At 40.6% G+C, this 20,310-nt stretch overlaps 1 protein-coding gene across 1 annotated transcript in view; it reads left to right on the top strand.

Moving 5' to 3' along the window:
- Positions 1–17,662, top strand: part of gap43 (growth associated protein 43) — an 82,460-nt gene extending 64,798 nt beyond the window's left edge. Inside the window, exon 3 of the mRNA XM_003219144.4 lies at positions 16,907–17,662. Coding sequence (XP_003219192.1) covers positions 16,907–16,995 — 89 coding nt within the window. The 3' untranslated portion in view covers positions 16,996–17,662. The remainder of the gene's footprint in view (positions 1–16,906) is intronic.
- The last annotated feature ends 2,648 nt before the right edge of the window (positions 17,663–20,310 follow it).

Below are 20,310 nucleotides of genomic sequence, written 5' to 3'. Positions count from 1 at the left end.
GCTAATCAGAAATCCTGGGATTTCTGAAGGGGCCATCTGCACAGCTGTCTCTCGTTTTCCTGGGAAATGTGAGAGGGCTCTAATCCCCTTCCCAATCCCCCCCCCCCATTAAAAATAAAAGAACATACCCGGCCTTCATTAGCATGGTACCTGAGCTCTCCTGGTGCATAGGAATGATGCGCCAAGAGAAAGGGGGAGGAGGAAAATCCCCCCTTTCTCCTGGTGCATCATTCCTACGTGCCAGGAGAGCTCTGGCACCATGCTAATGGAGACTGGGTAAGTTCTTTTATTTTTAAAAGGGGTGGGGGAGTTGGGGAGGGGTGGGGGCTGTCTCCCTGTTCTCCCGGTAAGTACCAGGAGGACATGTAGACAGTGCCCGCAGAAAGCGTGGGCTTTTTTGGCAGCGTGTGGACTACAGTCCGCCCTGACCCAGGTTTTTTAAGCAGACTTCATTTATTTATTTAATGTATATACCACGCTTCTCCCCCAGGGGGACCCAGAGCGGTCTTACATAATGGCAGAATGCCACATATAATACAACATGTACAAAAACCAAACATAAAACACAAATGAAAACTGGTAAACAAATCAAATTAAAACAATTAAAACCATGTGGCGATTACAAAAGGGGAAATTTCAAGCCAAAGTCAGAGCTAGTCTGTGTTTGAATTAATATTAATCCAACAGGTCATATCAGATCATATCTTAGGGTGGGCCAAATGCTTGATCCCACAGCCAGGTCTTCAGCTGCTTCCTGAAAGATATGAGTGAGGGGACTTCCCTAATCTCCCTTGGCAAGGAGTTCCACAGCCACGGAGCCACCACTGAAAAAGCCCTGTCTCTTGTTCCTGTGAACCGCACCTGTGACAGCGGTGGGACCGAGAGCAGGGCTTCACTTGAAGATCTTAATCTGTGGGATGGCTCGTAGGGGGCGATACGTTCTGAGAGGTAACTTGGACCTGGGCCGTTTAAGGTAGGCCAAAGCCAGCACTTTGAATTGTGCCTGGAAGCTAACAGGCAGCCAGTGTAGCTGCTTCAACAGAGGAGTTGTGTGCTCCCTGAATGGTGCTCCAGTTAGTAACCTGGCTGCGGAATGTTGGACTAATTTCAGCTTCCAAACGGTCTTCAAAGGCTACCCCACGTAGAGTGAGTTGCAATAGTCCAAACGAGATTTAACAAGATGTAACAAGATGTAACAAGACTTTACTGCTGTCTGGAACCACCCAGAGTCATAGTTCAACGCTCAAACCACTGCTTTACACTGACTGTCACATCTAACTATAAAGATATTGTGGCTAATTCTACATTCACAATATTCTGGGCCAGATTCAGAGTGTTGAACTCTGGACTTGTCCCAGGATGGTTCTTCTTCTTAGCCTATGGGCTGCTACAGAGGTGGGAGGGAGTTCTGGCCATTTGCCTCAAATTATGAACAAGATAGGTTCTGTAGTTTTGTTCTTAAGTTGAATTTGCATGTAAGTTGGAGCAGGCACATTTTTAAAGTATAACTTCATCATTCATACACACACACACACACACACACACACACACACACACACACAAGCTTTGGATAGCATAGGAAAGTGTTAACACCCCTGTGGTGTTTGTTTTCTGTCTGTGGTCTTGTTCAGAAGATTTTACCTCACTTTCTGTCTCTGTGATAATTGGATTTTGAAAAAAATGGCTTTTTGTGGAAACAAGGACTTGTGATAAAGCTTCAATGGAGACACCTTTTCCCCATGATAACTCTTTCAGGAGTGAATTTCCCTTCCTAGGGGTAGATTTCGCTCACTTCCTGTTGTCTCACCCCTGTTTGCAACTATGAGTCATTTGTAAATCAGGTGTTTGTAACTTGGGGACTGCCTGTATATCATTTCCTTGTACTGAAAAATGCAAAATTATAAATTTTCTTGTGTAGTGGAACTGCCAAAAACAATTGGGCTACTTATGTCCGATTTCTGTTATATAATGACAGTGAGGCTTTTTCTCAGAAGTATGGAATAGCAGCCTCTGTAGATTATCTTAAAGTCAGATGTGTATGACCTTAAATAGCAAGGTCTAGTCCTTATAGGCTATAAGCTGTGTGAATAGACTGGGAAAAATGATACTGCTGGTTTGTTGACGCTTAACCTTTTTTTTTTTTTATATCGTGGACAAATTTTAGAATCTGTTGAAAGCTACAGATCTCTTTTACAGACAAAATGATATAAGCATATACAATTTATTTTATTGCACTGGGAATTTGTTTCTTTTATATTAAAAACCGCAAAATAATATTTTGTTTCTATGGTTTTCATGCACCATTAGCTCACTTTCATCTGCCCTTTCTAAAATAAGTAATTTTCACATAAACAAAAGGAGGCTCGATTGTTATCACTACTTGGACTACTGGTTGCTGGGTAGTGGCAGCCACCCGCCCTTTCCGTGTTATGCCATACAAAGTGGTTGTCTTCTTTACCTGAAGCGAATATGATTTTGGTTGGTGCTAGAGTCCCATATCCTGGAAAATGTAAAAAGATATGAGTTATTGGAAACTTGATGTTTCAGTGTGGTGTTAGGGACCAAAGTGCTAGAAAGCCTTCAACAACACATTGCTAGACATTTATTTCACATGAGAATAGCAACACAGTGCCCTCTGCTGTTTGGCATTCCCCAAAATAAGAGTTTTTGGGACTTCTGAAGAAATATCTCAGCTCATTTGATTTTGGGGAACTGGAGCCATCAGTACACTCATTTGAGTCTTCTAGAGCTCTCCATATATACACCAAACTTGTCGGCTACTTAATTGAATATTTATGGTTGGAAGCCCGTGTAGCAATTTAAGGTATGGCTGCAATAGAAAGGCAGATGCCACTTGTTATGTCATTTAGTGTAGTGTATATACAGCAGCCTGTCAGTTTTGCTGATGACAAGGCCATGACACTGATTGTAAAGTAGTTTCACATACATATACATTCTTTCGAGTTTGGTGCTAAAATTCTGATTCCTTCCAACAAACTCATTCTCATCAAAGGCCATATCAGCCTTATGATTGCCATCAAGGGGCTGTTGGATACATGAATGGAGAATCCGTGGGTACAGAGGGCCAGCTATACTCTTTTTACATAGTGGTCAATGCCCTTTAGTTTTTACTTAGTTTGGGTCTCCAGACTTTATTGAATGACAACTCCCATTACTTTTGATTATTCACCACATTGACTGGGGATAATGGGAAAGGTTAAAGGACATTTTAACAGTCCTTCAGATACAAGCCTTGTACAGTGTTCCCTCACTACTTCGCGGTTCACTTTTCGCAGATTCGCTGTTTCACACCTTTTCAATAAACTCTAAAAGACTATTATAAATCATAAAAAATTACATTTTACAGCTTAAGGAAGAGAGGAAGGAGAAGCCAAAGGGAGAGAAAAGGAGCCCAAGCGGCAATAGGAGGAGGAGGCGATTTATCAACACACGATTGGAGTAATAAAGACTTAAAATAGTGTATAACTACTAAAATAATGTATAAATATTAAAATAAATATAGTGTCCCTACTTTGCGGATTTTCACTTATTGCGGGTGGTCCTTGAACCTAACCCCAGCGATAAGTGAGGGAACACTGTATCTAAATTCAAGCCCCACTATCTTGATCGAACAGAACACACTTCAGCTTTCCAGATATTTCTACATCACAACTCCCATCAGCTCTAGTCAGGATGTCTAACAATGAGGAACCCAGGAGTTGTGGTTCAGCATCTGGAGGGCCACATAAAATGACATAGTGGGCTGGATTTGGTCTTGAGTTTGACACATGTGCTTTTTATCAAAAACACCAGTCGCCTGGGGGATGAAATCCAATTTTCCCAAACTTCTCATGTGGAGCACCTTTTCAACAGCACAGGAAAACCCCTTTATTTTCAGCCATACCATGGCCAGAATGTCAACCAGAAGAGATGTTATTTTGCTACTAGACATTATTGAAAGCAAAGATATCAGGGAAGGGGTTAGTGGGAGTGGAGAGTGGTGTGGTGTATGATTTTTTGGACTAAAAAACATTTAAAATTTGAGTAACATAAGAGGTGAGGGGAGTTAAGGGAATGGGAAAGTGGGCTGGCAAGAGGTTTTGACAGCTGCAAAATTGGGATCCAAGAGCTGCATAAGGGCCACTTCTCCTAGTTCCACTTCTGCAAATGTTGGAGTACCTTTAAAAGTTGTGCAAAACTGAGCAAGCATAAACGACAGGGCTTATATCTCTTTATTACAGAGCTGTATTGTTTGGTGAAAAATATCCACATTGGAAAGAAATACATCTAGGCCTTTTCACTTGCCTGCTCTGCCCTTGGACCTGCCCTGTGTGCTGTACTCTTAATACCTCCTCCCCTTTTGTACAAAATGTGACCCATGAGAGCCTTTCTAAATTGGAAATTGGTCCCTGGGCTGAAAATGGCTCCCTATCACCAATATATTTGATATAATGCTCTAGTGAGGTTGGATGTATTCCCACCTAGGTCATTTATCAGCGAGGTGGGTGAGAATCCCAGAAATACCCAATGATTGCAGCAGAATGTTTGAGTACTCACAAGCTTTTGATTAAGGAGACAGAGGGGAAAACTATAATAATTACGTTGAAATTGTGAAGATGGCATTATTCTCCCTGTTCTTTTGTACAGAGAATGACAAAATTACACTGTGGTGTCATTAAAGGACCTTCAGTGACTCCAGTAATAAATATTAGAAAATAGAGGAAAAGATTCATTTTATCATGTAACCCAGCATGTCATTTTTGTGGGTGGAGTGTGGTTGAGATCAATATTCTTTTATACTAGAAATGGATTCTGTTTCCATGGCAATATCTTATACTCAGGCTTCTAAGACCTTTTGGAGAAATGCCCATAGGTGCTCAGGTGACTTATAAATGGCATGCACCTGTTTTATTATCAGAGACAACTGGAAGTGTTATTTTGAAGAAAAAACGCAACAGCTTGTTCCACTGTCACTGAAATGAGAGAAGGCTATTTCATGATTATTTTAAGTAGTGCATTAAAACACCAACATTTTTATACTATACGATATCCTATTTCAGTATATTAAATTGCTTTCAGGTTTTTTTTAGTGTGTATCAGGAGCAACTTGAGGAACTGCAAATCGCTTCTGGTGTGGGAGAATTGACCGCCTGCAAGGACATTGCCCAGGGGATGTTTTAATGTTTTACCATCCTTGTGGGAGGCTTTTCTCATATGCCTGAATGGGGAGCTGGAGCTGACAGAGGGAGCTCACCCATGCTCTCGGGTGTCTTACAAAAATACAAATAAAACTCAAATAAAAAACCCCTCTCTGTATGTCTATATATATGTGTGTGTGCATATAAAATTAGCAGCAAAAGTGGCACAAAAATATGCATTTAAACTAGTGGAAATTTTAGGCAACAAGAGAAGAAAATGTTCCATGGTGAAATAATAATATTGAGATACAAACCAAACAGCAAAATATTTAGCACTCTGAAAAACTTCTGGTGGAATGTATTTATTCCTTAAATTCACACCTCACATTCCCACCAAACAGTAGCCCCCTAGGCATTTATTAGACATGTGTGTGAAATTCGTATTACCGTTTCTTACTGTTTCTTTCATGTGTTCTGTTTATTCAGAAGCAGAAAATGGGAAGCCCCTTCCCTACACAAAACTCAGCTCAACATGAAAGCCTGCTTTTGTGTGGAGCCGAAATTCCGTGCGTGCGCGCTTCTTCTCTTTCTCCTCCTCCCTCCCTCCCTCTCTCGCATTCACAATGCCTTGCATTCACTCCCAAAAGTTCCAGCCGGGCATCCCACATATGGACCTCAGCATCAGGGTGGAAGGATCCACTGCCCCTCCCTTTCCAGGGAGAGTATGTGTGTGGCATGGGACATGCAGGCCTGGAAAGCGCATGTGTGCCTGTCAGGGCCTGCCTGCAGCTGAGCGCCTGCACCATCATACACCCCACCACACTCACCGCCTGCCACACTATCTGAGTGGAAAGGAGGGAGGGGTGATTCCTTTCACCCTGATAAAGCATGCTTGTTGTGGTTCAGATGTGGGGCTGCCTGGCCATGACTCCCATGAGTTAATGTGAGGCATTGTGGATGTTAGGGAGGGAGAAAGGAGGAAGAGAAGAAGTGCAGTGTCCATACATGCATGTGACTGCCAGGCAGCCGAGCACTGCAGGAAGGGGAGTCAGTGGGTGGGAAGTCCCCCCCCCCATAATGGACCGAGTTTTGTGCCCCAAACAAAGAAACCAAAAACAACCCTCCCAATTTCAGGAAACAGATTGGGCCCAGAAACGAAACGAGACAAACATTTACTCAAATGTACATCACTAACATTTATTAGTAACATTCAAATAAAACAAATGTTTTTGCTTGGCACAAAATATCTATTAGAGAGGGAATCGGGGAATTCTTCCGGAAAGGGCATACCATAATGGGGGTATAGGACTACTAATGGAGGATCTGGACAAAGAAAATTCATTTCTATTTTGTTTGTTTTTTTTTGGGGGGGGGGGGCGAATCCATAGCTACAAACCATTTCTTTCTGTCCCATGGTGTCAAACTGAGGTCTGATTCATATGTTTAGAAAGACTACTATGCTTCCTTGACTGGATTACTTAACAGTTATATTACTATTAATTTTTTTAAATATGAGAGAGAACCACATGAATCCATTTTATTTAAGGATGGAAAGACTACATTTCACTGTATAATAGTTGCATAATGGTCACACCCCTCTTTTCTTGTTTTTCTTCACACAGTTGTCACATACTTTGATTCATCATGCCTTGTGAGCCACATCAATGTATTGCTGGCCAATAATACAGTCTGGCTAGCATGGGATGAACCCAGGTTTTCCACACCACATGACTCACTGTACCCAAGACAGCTTCGCCTGCCAGCCAGTTCACCTTGCAGCTATGGCTCTTCACTGGGTTGTGTTCAAAAGCTGGTATTGTAGCTCTCTTCAACCCAGTATTTTTGGACTCAACCCAGTGAAGAGCCATAGATGCAAGGGAAACTGGCAGACAAGTGAAGCTGTCATTGGTACAGTAAGACATGATATTGGCACACTTTCCCCCCCCACATAATGGTCGCATCCTCAATTTTTCTGGAAAAAAGGCATGAAATTAATATTAAACGGTGAAATATAATATTCAAAAATATTTGAAAATGACAGAAAAATGTATTGTCAAATGTTTAGAAAACTTGGGAAGAGGATTCTTGATGAAAATTTTCACAGTTTGGGATTAACTCTATGTAAAATCCATGTGTAGTTCTTTCATGCAAAAACAGCATTTTCTGCACAAGAATTAAATTTCTTCACTGAAATATCATTATCCATGCAGAAAATGCTGTTTTACATGTGAAACAACCATGTGTAAATAATTGTAAACAGCCTTCGAAAACTGGATTGTTTTTGAAAGCTATTCACAATCTGGGACCTATTTATGAAAACTACTGCATAGTACCTTCTTACAATAGGAAGAAAACTGTGGAAATTGCTCTTTGCTGCCGCTGAGAGGAAACTTTGAATAATTAAATCTCTAATCTTAGTTCCTTCCGGCTATTAAAGTTGTATGGAAGAAAGACTTGGGCTTAGACGCATTTTATTTTGGAACACTCCAAAGGTTAGAAAAAAGCTCGTGTGAAGCAGCCACAAAGGGAAATAATAGTTTTTCAAACCCTTGTAGAAGCAACAACTTCTTGCCAACTGCCAGATGTCAGCTCCCAGCTGGAAACGTATCCAAGCCTATATAGTCAAGCTGTGAAAAAAACTCCACAGCTGTGGCTGTGGTAAAATCACACTCTATTATTGCCAGAAATATTATGCAGGTGTTTGAGGGCCAGGTTATCCGATGTCCATAATCCTCTCAACCTTCTTACATCAAAGGACAAAGGATAGAAATACTATTTTGACTGGTAATACAGCTTATTATGATATACTGCTCAAATGATGTATGTGAGGTTTCTTACAGTTACGTGTAGATGAATTCAAAACAAAAAACCTCTCCAATGAGGTTCACCTATATCATTAAAGGTGAATTATACACTATAAGATGAGAGTATTATGACTTAAAACGATGTGCTTGGTGAATCAAACTAGTTATTTTTATAGTTCTTGCTCAGAAGACGGCTTCCCCGCCCAGCAGATTATCCCAATTAGCCTTGCGATCCCACTTTTCCTGTTGCCTTTCAAATGAACCAGTTTCTCTCCTCAGCCCACATTGTCTTCAGTTTACATCAGTTGCTGCAAAATTACTTCGCTGCCATTAACTAAATGGGCTGGAAAGAGAGTTAGATGACAGAATCATGGTCTTCCTACTTGACTAGGGAAAGAGCAAACTGGCATATCCTTTTTTGTATTATGTGTTCATCTTAATAAATAGGAGCCCCTGTTGGCGCAGTGGGTTAAACCCTTGTGCTGGCAGGACTGATGACTTGAAGGTTGGGTTACTGACCTGAAGGTTGCCAGTTTGAATCCAATTCGAGGAGAGCACGGATGGGCTCCCTCTATCAGCTCCAGTTCCATGCTGGGACATGAGAAAAGCCTTCCACAAGGATGGTAAAAGCATCAAAACATCTAGGCATCCCCCAGGTAATGTTCTTACAGACAGCCAATCCTATCACACCAGAAGTGACCTGTGGTTTCTCAAGTCGCTCCTGACATGAAAAAAATCCTAATAAATAATGTTTGCCATCCTGATCATACTCTGATGGTGTTTGTTATATGTGCTCCAATTTTCAACTTTTTAATTTAGAAGTAAATGGAAATGAGGTCCAAAATACATCATACTCTTTCTTACAAACTTTGTATAACATATCAGGTTGATAATTAGTAAAAAAAAAAAAAAAGGCTCATTTTCTCATACTGAAACTCAGGGTACCGGTACACTTTATTTATTTATTTATTTACTATATTTATATGCCGCCTTTCTCACCACTGGGGGGGGGGGGACTCAAAATGATTTCCAACATAAGCATGGAAAAAATTAATGCCAAACATACATGTGAAAAACCAAAAAAAAAATCAAACAATGACATATAACTATAAACTAATGCTATTACAGTAGAGTCTCACTTATCCAACATAAACGGGCCCGCAGAACGTTGGATAAGCAAAAATGTTGGATGATAAGGAGGGATTAAGGAAAAGCTTATTAAATGTCAAATTACATTATGATTTTACAAATGAAGCACCAAAATATCATTTGTCAATTGCACATATTCCCTATTTGTTTCTTGCACTGCTCACTAACCAAAGGCTTAATCAGACAGCCATGTCTTTGCTTTCCTTCTGAAGGCCAAGAGGGAGGGAGCTGATCTAACTTCACTGAGGAGGGAGTTTCAAAGTCGAGGGGCCACCACTGAGAAGGCCCTATCTCTTGTCCCCACCAACCGCATCTGCAAAGGAGGCGGGACTGAGAGCAAGGTCTTCCCAGAAGATCTTAATCTCCTAGATGGTTCATAGTGTGAGATGCGTTTGGACAGGTAAACTGTAGAACTGATGGAGTTCAATGTCACTTTAACTGACATGGCTCAATGCTATGGAATTCTGAGAATTGCAGTTTTACAAGGTCTCAAACCTTTGTTGTCAAAGAGAGGGGGTGCCCCAGCAAACTATAACTCCCATCGTTTCATATCACTGAGCAATGACAGTTAAAGTGGTATCAAACTGCATTAATTCTACAGTGCAAATGCACCCTAAGTCACTATACATTTCAGATTTTGCTCTTTTTGGCTAGTTTTTTTTTAACCTAGACATGCTTTACAGAACCATGTCTCCATTAGAAAAATGATGCTGATTCCTAAAAAAGGTTTTAGAACATTTACAGCCCTGATTGACAATTAGATTTACTAGGTTAACCAAAATGATTCCCTTCATCTTTATCAGCCTGATCACATTCTGAAACAAGTATGAGAGATCCTGGAGTTCTTTTCTGACACTTAGACCACTACACTGCACTGGTTCTACCTCTCCTGCATGAGAATACCTCTCCTTCACCCTATTTAGGTACCTGAATACAGTGACCAAAATTTCTCTGCTAGATCTAACTAGAGTAGACCCCTTGAATCAGTGGTTCTCAACCTGAGGTCCCCATATGTTTTTGGCCTACAACTCCCAGAAATCCCAATCAGTTTACCAACTGTTAGGATCTCTGGAAGTTGAAGGCCAAAATATATGGGGACTGCAGGTTGAGAACCACTGCCTTAAGTCAATGGGAACTTCATAGGCCAACACTTTTACTGACCAAGAAGTCATGAGATCAAAGACCTGGTCGGGTTAAGCCCCCGACCATTAATAGCCTAGCTCACTGTTGACCTAAGCATCCCGAAAGACAGCTGCATCTGTCAAGTAGGAAATGTAGGTACTGCTTTATGTGAGGAGGCTAATTTAACTAATTTACAACACCATAAAATTATCAGCAGTGCTGATAAGGATTCGGTGTCACAAGTGGATGGTGAAGCGGCAGCTCCCCTTGTGGCTGGAATCGAGCATACCCTCATGAAGCTGGAAAATGTTAAATTGTTTCTGTGTCTGTCTATATGTCATATATCTAATGGCATTGAATGTTTGCCATTTATATGTGCATTGTAATCCACCCTGAGTCCTCTTTGGGGTTAGAAGGGCAGAATATAAATACTGTAAATAAATAAATAAGTAAATAAAATCTTTTCTAGTTGGGATAGACCAGTGGATTTCAGACAAAGCTGGTTCAGGCCATGGTTCACTGGTTAATCCACTCACTACATTTGCATGCTCTCACTACAGCCTGCATGCTGATGCAATATGTTTTCAAGATGACAGAGCTCCTGTCGGTTGAGTGGTATGTTATTTTCTGCAAATGGGTAGGGCGAGAGTGGCATTCATGAGGGAGAGAATTTCCTCCAAATAGCACTAAGTGCACCTGACAGTCTGTCTGCCATCGCTTCTTCCCTGGGGTATTTCCTTTGGGGCAATTATGGTCTCTGCACTGATGAAAGAAGGAGCACTCAGAGAGGTAGACACTAGACAGAGTGTTGCGATGGTGGCGGAGCATGGGGGTGGAGGAAGAAAGGAGCAACAAGGTGTATCCCAGACAGTTTGCGCCACTTCCAGGATCATTGTTGTGTGAAAGGTGGCTCTGAAGAGAAGTGAGGAAACCTGTCTTTTCCAGGAACATGAATGTAGTTATAGCAAGGTCAACATATTATATTCACAAATAGCATCTCCCTTACACTCTCTCTCCCATTTTTTCTCTCTCAATCTCTTCCTTCCTCCCTCCCTCCCTTCCACCCTATTGAATGATTTCTCTGGAGACACATTAGAGCTTTTGCCCATCAGCCAAAGTTGGAGGGTTTCCATGACAACCAGGCAGCTGGTGTCTAGACACAGCGAGAGATGCGTTGCAACTTGCAAGCAACAGAGCTGTGATTCTCATTTCCCTGCATAAACCTTTACATTGAAAAAAAGGAAGAAGAAAAAAAAACCTTGTGTCACCTCCTTCTTCCTTTCCATTTACTACGCAAGTGTGTACACACTAGCACCCGTGGCTCATGGGGGCATTTCCGTTCCATACAGAATAGGAGTGCTGGTGGCAGAAAGAATCCCAAATAGAGCCTCCACTCATTCAGATTAAAGAAGCAGGGAGGTGGATTGGAAGGCCACTTAATTGGGTCAGAAAACAGCAAGCATCGCTTCGCATGACACAAAGTGCTCCCCTGCCATCATAGTTGTTTCCATTAGCTAGAGGAAAATTGGTCCACTGGAGAACAATTGTTAAGGATGTGATGGGTTTTGCATATGCGGAAAGAAACATCCTGTTTCGGGCATACAGATTTTGGTACAAATGCTCAGAAAAAGTCATTGGATGTTGTATACCTGAAGTGCATTTAGTCCAATGCAATATCTTTATTCCACAGCAATTCTCCTGAATTATTGAAAGAGTCGGCCTTTTTCTTTATTGTTTTATTTTGCTTATATAAATACAGTTGTCCTGCCAAGAAAACCCTATGATAGGTTTGCTTTAGGGTCGTAACTCAGATTTGACCCTAAAAATTCCAAAAAGCATACCTTGATTTTTTCATTGTATGTAAGGAGACCATTTCACGATGTTATTGTATGTAATGGGACTTGAACACCCATGGATTTGAGTATCCATGTGAATCTTGGAACTAAACCTCAGTGGATACTGAAGACCCACTGTACTATTTTTCTGCTAAGGAATTTGCGTGGTTTACATTTTATGATCATATTCCCTAGCCAAGGAGACAAATAGCTGAAAAGGAAGGGAAACTTATCAAATTCAGGTACTAGTTCCTTCAGAGTGTTACATAATTAAGTTTAGGTCAGGACAGATTTCATTAGCTCAAGTGTCTCAACAGAGCAGGACCTTGTAGTTTTGCTTTTTCTTATTGTCTTAGATGCAATCAAATCTAATTGGTGACAAAAGAGGCAGTTCTTTGAGGGGAGAAGCCAAAAAGATGATTGGTTTCTGTCAGCTCATTGGCATCCTAACTCATTGCTTCATAGCCAGGGTCATTGTGAACACCTCTTTATGCATAATAGAGGCATAATACCATTGCTCAGATGATCAATTGGAACTTGTGCCACTAATACCATCTGCCTGTGACAAAGAACTGGTGGGATCACAAGCCTGAAAAAGTTACAGAAAGTGAACATGTCAAATTACTCTGGGACTTCTGAAACTCTGTCAGTAATTCAGACTGACAGAGTTTCAGAGAACAATACTCCTGACCTCACCATCATGTTAAAAAACAAAGTGTGGATTGTCGATGTTGCAATCCCAGGTGAAAACAGAATTGAGGAGAAGCAACTAGAAAAGCTTATGCGGTACAAGGATTTAAAGACTGCTTGGGTAGGTCTGCCAGAAGGGATAGGTCTTTAGATGGTATTCATCATGTTTGAAACATGTATCTGTAGAGATGAACTTTTGGTGCTGGGACAAAAACGTTTAAGCTTCCAGAACTATAACAAAAAATGTACAGGCTATATTAGCTAAAGCTACATTCATGAAAATGCATTAAAGGAATTAGAATTAGGATAACAGTGCATGTAACCTAATTCAGTATACTAGGAGTACTGACATTATTTAACTCTGTTGCATTGAAAACCTTGACAAGAGTCTCTGCTGTTCTGCAGTTGACATGACAGAACACATAAAGGCAGTTGTGTACTGCTGCGTATTCTTGGGACTCTTTTACCTGGGTTGAATCTCTGCCATCATGTACTCTACTGTTGACTTTTAAGCTCATCTTATTTATTATTATGATTATTATTCAACATTCTTTCCATGGGGAACTATTTTCCTTTCTTGTTACAGACTTTTTCTCAACTCATACTACTACAAAATTATGAGTGCGTGAAAACATTTATTTTATGCAGGGTATAAATATGAAAATAGTTGTCATGGCTTCTCCTGTATATTTCTCATCTTCATCCTAATTTAGGGTTCTCTGATTTCAGGACCTGACTTGAGTCTTCAATTTTTGCAAGTCACCACCAAGTCAGAGATAAGAATGCAAATTTTCCAGATTTGGACGCTTATTTCTGGGCAAGAAAAAAAGGACTGTGTATATTTCCAGCTCAGCTAGCAGAGCAGTAGCTTGTAACAATTTGGAGGACTCTATTGATTTGTTGCAATGGACTCTTTGCAGGGTCTATGTATTTATGTACTTTGCTTCTTTCTTCTCTACCAGTTGTAACATCTGAATTTACCTTCTACTCTTCTTCACATCCATCTTCCGGCTAGAAGCACATAGGCTAGATCAAATGTTTCTTCTCCCTTCTCTCTAAGTAGGTAACAAAGAGTTGGTTCTTAGTGCACAGTGTATAATGATATCACCATGGCTATCTCTGGAAACCCCAGGTCTGGGATCATCCTGAACTGGCAACACTTTCATAATTTGGCGGTCTCTTTAAAAACTTCATGCTCCTGTTATTCAGGAAGGTGGCTTAATACAAGGATGTTTCTAGGCTTCCCTACTTCTAATCTGTGTTCAGTGTAGAGCAGCCCTGCACAACATGTGGCCCTCCTGGTGTTTTGGATGCCAACTCCCAGAAGCCCTAGCCAGCTTGTCCAAAAGCCAAAAATTCTGTCCAAAATCCAAAACAGGAGTGGGGGTGGGTACAAGATGTACGAGTTTGGTCTAGAGAGATTTATGTGTTATAGTATTTCATATAATGAGTTTAATAAGGCTACTAAAACATTCCTCTTAAAGGAGGCATTTGGTAAATTGTTATGTTGCTATTGTTCTCCAGATGGTTTTAGTGGCTGTTCTTTTACTGAATTTCACGTTTTACCACATGTCAGGAAGACTTTCTGCACTAGGGATATATATATATATATATACACACACACACACATACATACATACATACATACATATACATATATGGAGAGGGGGGGGGGGGAGACAGAATGAATTTTTTGCAAACAAATGATTGATAAGGTTGTCTCCAGCAAGACATTATTTTTGATGAGTCCTAGTCAAAGGTAAGCTACATTTTAAATAAATGCTCACCTAATGAATGCTAGTGGAATCTATATCCAGCCTGTGGATTTTTCATGAACAAAGTCATACTTTGATTCGGAACTTGTAATTTACAGAAAAGTGAACTCAGCATGCCTACAGCTTGCCATTTCTTAGATACAAGTATAAAGGCAATATTCTGCATCCTTAATGGTCAGAGTGAAGATCAAGGTGGATGTAAGTCTGTCAAGTGGTTGATGCAGACTGCTAAGGGATTGCTTGGTTCTGAGTGAAAAGTATCCACAGCCTTGAAGGACAAATCTCTTGAGGTTATTGTGAGGAGTCCACAGTATTTTTTATAATTTATTTCTACTAGCACTTTATTTGGTCATTTCAAGATCACTCTCCAACTCAAAACCAAAAGATAGAGAATGGGTGGAAGGAAGAGAAAGACAGAGAGTTTGAAAAAGAGAGAGAAAGGTATTTGAGGCAATATGCTATTGCCTGCTCAAATTTAATTAATTCTGGCAAATCATAGAGAGCTTGGCAAGTCCCAAGAGACTGCATTTTACCCGGAAACCCACTCAACCTAATTTCATCAATATAGGGCAGTAGAAGAACTTGGAGCAGAGCCTACAAACCATTATCACATAATGTACGTAAAGACAGATGGGAATACTGTTCTACCTTGGAAACACTACCCCTCCTACTTGGCTTTGTTTGATAGAAATCAATGCTGTATATATTCATAACAGTCATTCATTTCCTGATGTATGGTCCTGCACATTTCCTGATGTATGGTCCTGCAGAGTGTGTTAAGAAGCAAATATTATTAAGAAATTGTACATCTACAATACAATAGTACTGATTGTCTGATGAAGGGAGAGCGTAGGTGTTTGGGGGTACACAATACCACAACAAGTTTTCTCAAGAGGATCAAATACGCCTTTGGTTTTAGTTATATTGTTCCATGATTTGATAATGCCACAAGAACAGAACAACAATATATATATCATGCTGTAACTGGAAGTGGGAAGAAGAGGCGGAAGCAGGCAGTGAAATTAAATGTAGATTATTTTGCTCCTTCAAGAAGAAGCATCTCAGGATCAATAGCTCCCTCATAATGCATTTCCATTTCTACCACAAGTCTCCCTTTTGGGAAACACTATTAAATCAGAAAACCATAAGGATAACCTTCCTGAGACAAATCAGGGGTTCATCTCTAGCATCCTGAATCCAACCATATGAGAACATTTTTTGGCATATTCAGAATATGTTGTCATTTAAAACAAAGGAAATCCAGCTTGCCTCTTCTTTAAATACACAAATACAGAATTTCCACAATACAGAAATTTTATACATTATTAATTAAAATGCAAAGAATCTGTTTGATTAAAATGTTCATATCAATGGCAACAATGAATTCGGCATGCCATAACACAGTGGTTCTCAACCTGTGAGTCCCCAGGTGTTTTGGCCTACAACTCCCAGAAATCCCAGCCTGTTGGGATTTCTGGGAGCTGAAGGTCAAAACATCTGAGGACCCACAGGTTGAGATTGAGAACAACTGCCATTGCATAAGATACATTGGTAGAGCTGTAATTAGAACTAGTATAAGAAATGTGATTTGCTATTGTTTAGAGATTAAGGGCATTGTGTACTGGTTTGAGTGCTGGACTGACTATAAGAATCAAGAGTTTGAATCCTTTCCTAGCTATGGAAACCCACTGGGTGACCTTGGGCAAGTTATGCATTCTCAACCTCAGAAGAAAAATAAAGGAAATTTCCTTTGAGAAAACCTTGCCAAGAAAACCCCATGATAGGTTTGCCTTGAGGTCACAAGTCAGAAATGACTTGAAGACACGCAATAACAACTGTTCAGAAAGACTTGATTCCCCCCCCCCCCCCATTTTAATCACGTATGTCTTTACTGTTCTGACTAGATAACACATTACATTTTAATCTTATCCCCAATGGCTTCAATTTTAATTTTATCCACAATTCTCTTAATTTTTCCTGTTTCAAGATGGCTCAAATACTAATTACTTAATTTATCTATTGTATTGCAGATACGTTGTGTATTCAGTCCCTCTGCCATGCTTCCTCTCCCCTGAACTCTATTTAATTTCACTCAGTGTAATTAATTCAGTATTGCTATCACTCCTGGTTTCTTTCTCACAATCATCGGTTTCTATTAGAATCCCCATTTCACCTGTCAATGTATCTTGAGAAGGACAATGTAGCATATGAGGTGTGGAGTTCATAGAGACAGAAGGAAAGAAGGAATTCAGGAAGCAGAAAATTTTAAACAGTAATCTGGCTCAAAAGCCATGCACCCCGCAGGGAATATTGCCAATCTCAGTTTCTTTATAAGAAGAAGCATTAACGTTAAGTCACACATTTCTTTACACTTCTGTGTTTGTGCTTCCTAGATGCTGTAGAAGAAACCAAACCTTCTGAAAGTGCCCAGCAGGAAGAAGCGAAAGACACCGAGAGCAAGGCGGACCAAGAAAATGCCTGAACATTCAGAAATGACTCCCTGTTGCCCTGCCCTCTCCCCACTTTCCCTTAATTTCCCTCCCTTCCTTGTTCCAATCTGACCCTTCTCCTACTCACGCCTGTGAGTCTGTCTACCTTCCTTGTCCCTTCTACGCCCTACTTAACCTCTTTTCTCTCTGTGTGGCAAACATTTAAAGAAAAAAAAGCAGGAAAAATCCCAGTCAAACAGTGTGGCTTAAACATTTTGTTTCTTGGTGTTGTTATGGCGAGTTTTTTGGTAATGATGATCCAATCATTTTGGGAAAATTCTTGCACTGTATCAGAATTGTTTGATCTGCGCGTGCGTGTGTTTGTCTGCCCACCATGAGTGCGCTCTTTCTCTCTCTTCCTCCCGCTTTCCTCCCTCCCTTTCTCTCTGTTCCAAGTGTGTGTGCAATGTTGCGTTCATCTGAGGAGTCCAAACCTATTGAGTGAGTTAAGAAAAAAAAAACCCAGAACAAACCATTTTTCTTTTCTCCCTTTTTCAATGTGATGATGGAATGAACTATAGGAGACAAGACAAACGAGGCAAGAAAAAAAAGGAAAAAAGAGAAAAACACAGAATGAGAATACAACCCCAGTTTGTTTTAAATAAATAAATAATTAAATAAATAAATAAACAAATAAAGCAAATGTGCCAATTAGCATTACTTGTGACTCCTGGCTCCTTTTTCAAACTGAAGAATGACAATAAAGGAAAATCATTGTAATGATAACACTGTGATGCATTTCTGTGGCAGGTTGTGCTCCAATGAATTCTAGTGGATTTTTGGGTAGAAATTATCTACAATGGTGATCTTTATGACATTTTACAAGAGAGGGCACATGTTTATTTCACTTGATGTATTAAGTAAGAATGGCCATCTAATATGCACCAAGTGAACCTCACATTTTTCATGCTCATTGTGAGATTAAAATATTGCACATTTGTGCAGCCATTATTTCATCAAAGTATTTATGTTCAGTTTAAGAGTTTTGTTGCAAAAGCAACTGACTTAATGTGTTGTCAAAGGCTTTAATGGCTGGAATCACTGGGTTGCTGTGAATTTTCCGGGCTGTATGGCCATGTTCCAGAAACATTCTCTCCTGACGTTTTGCCTGCATCAATGGCAGGCATCCTCAGAGGTTGTCTGAGGATGCCTGCCATAGATGCAGGTGAAACGTCAGGAGAGAATGCTTCTGGAACATGGCCATACAGCCCGGAAAACTCACAGCAACCCAATTAACTTAAACATGTTGAAGGGCTAATCTACACTAACAAAAAAACTTGGACTCACCTCTAATCAACTGCTGCCTCCACAAAGCATTGATACTTACAATGAGTAAGCTAAAAAAGTATTCCAGTTTTTTTTTGCTTTGACCCAAGTTTACCTGGCTTTAGGCAAAGTTGGAGGATAATCAAGAGTTTACAGGAAACTCCGGAGTATTGTGAAACTGTCAGTAGTCTGCATTGGATGCATTTCCACCTGATTCCCTGTCCACATGGATACTGCTGCCATTATCAACTGACGCCCTCCTTCTTGCTGGTTGCATGGGTGCCCTATTTTGCCATCAGCAAAAGCTACAGGGAATGGACAAGTGCTCACACAGAACTCTGTGTCTGTCGTGGAGTGGTAGCAGAAAAACAGATGACACAGTAATGGCCATAGACCCTAGATCCAGCACATCCAGTGTAGATGTAAACCAGGATAACCAGCCTTGGTTATTGACCTCTCTTCTCATGGTCTATTTTTTGGAGTTTATGATTTAATACTCATGCCTAACCACCCCTGCTCCTAGAATGTGTGCTACCCAGTCCCAGTAACCCACTGCAGAATATGAGAAATCACCCTCTGAGGACTAATTAGAATTTCCAGTACTATCTGACTCTTGTTCCATCACTGCTTTCTCATGCATGTGTTGCTCCACCCACTTTCTCCTCCTGTTTAGCTCTTCCGTAGCCAACAAAACTCTACGAGGATTACATGAGCACTAGTCATCTCCCTGGAAGGACTCCAGCTGATGCCTTTCTCTTCCTGGCTGGCCTGGCTCATGATTCCTTGATGTCTGAGCTTTCCAGTGAAGGTGACATTGCTACTGTAGCCCTGTTTGTAGACTCTAACTTCTGTCAGGTCCACTGAACCCAGAACTACTCTAATGTCTGAATTGCCCTAGTCTTCATTAGATAGTTTTACTGACCATGAATGCTTGATCACTGGCTTCCTCCTGTGCTGAGCTTTGTCTGGATTCCTGCCTGCTCCAAGATATGCCCACAACTTATAATCTTGGGTATTTGTCACAGCACTGGTGTTTGTTACTCTCCATTTTCGGAGCATGGCTTTGAAAATGAAACCAGGGTGGTGGTGGTGGAAGAAATAGGAAAGACAAACAGTACTAAATTTGGGGCCTACTTGAAGCAAAATTAGTGTTCTACCCATCGAGTTTTACTTCTTATGAAGTCAATTTTATAAAATTGAATAATTAATGCAGATAAAGAAAAAACAGTGTCCCCATTAGACGCTCCTGCATTCAAAAAACACACTGCCATAATTCCACCTAAAGAGATAAAGATTGTTAAAACATCCTTGTTACGTGCTTGTTTTCAGCTCCCTTTGCTTGACCCTGACACAGGTGTGAGGATGAAGGTTGCTGGAGCTAGCAGGTTTAACACTCTACTCTGCAAAACCCTGCCTAAATACTGATTTGCGACTGCTCTTTTCTGTTCACTCAGTACTGTCCTAGACACCAGAAAGGGCTATTAAGAGAAAATAAGATCAGAGTATTTTGCTGCTCTTGAATTGCCCCCACCTGTGCCAAAATGTGTTAATGTGTATAGAGGAGTGATTTCATCTTTTGGAAGTCTTAAAAGGGTTGTTTAAAAAAATGATGACAGCCAAGGAGAACTATACATGGCAAGGAAAAGGAAGCCCATTCTACTTTGCTGCTTTATTTCTCTTGCCTTTGCTTCTGGCTTGCTGTGCTTCTTCACTGCTTCACCCACTTGCTACTATCACTTGCTTGCTGCTTGTTTGCTCTGCAGCCTCCTCTCTGTTGTATTCAAGGACAACACTGAAGCCTGAATTAGGAGTCTGCCAGGGAATGTCTTTACATTTCTTTAGAAAGCCTGAGAAAATACCTGTGCACTGAGGTCCTCTCAGAAAAGCCTGTCCTGGGTAACTGGTATGTTTGCACTCTCGTTTGTTGGATTTCTTGGCAGCAGGAAGCCCATGAAAATATGTGTGCTCCTGGAAAAGAAACATCAGTGATGAGAGAAAGTTGGAGGCATGCTCTCCCCAAAGAAGGCCACAAATGGATTCCC

This window comes from Anolis carolinensis, chromosome 3, assembly GCF_035594765.1.
Source record: "Anolis carolinensis isolate JA03-04 chromosome 3, rAnoCar3.1.pri, whole genome shotgun sequence".
Classification (NCBI taxonomy): Eukaryota; Metazoa; Chordata; class Lepidosauria; order Squamata; family Dactyloidae; genus Anolis; species Anolis carolinensis.
Note: the sequence above shows the minus strand (reverse complement) of the source record. Positions and strands in the feature narration are given on the sequence as shown.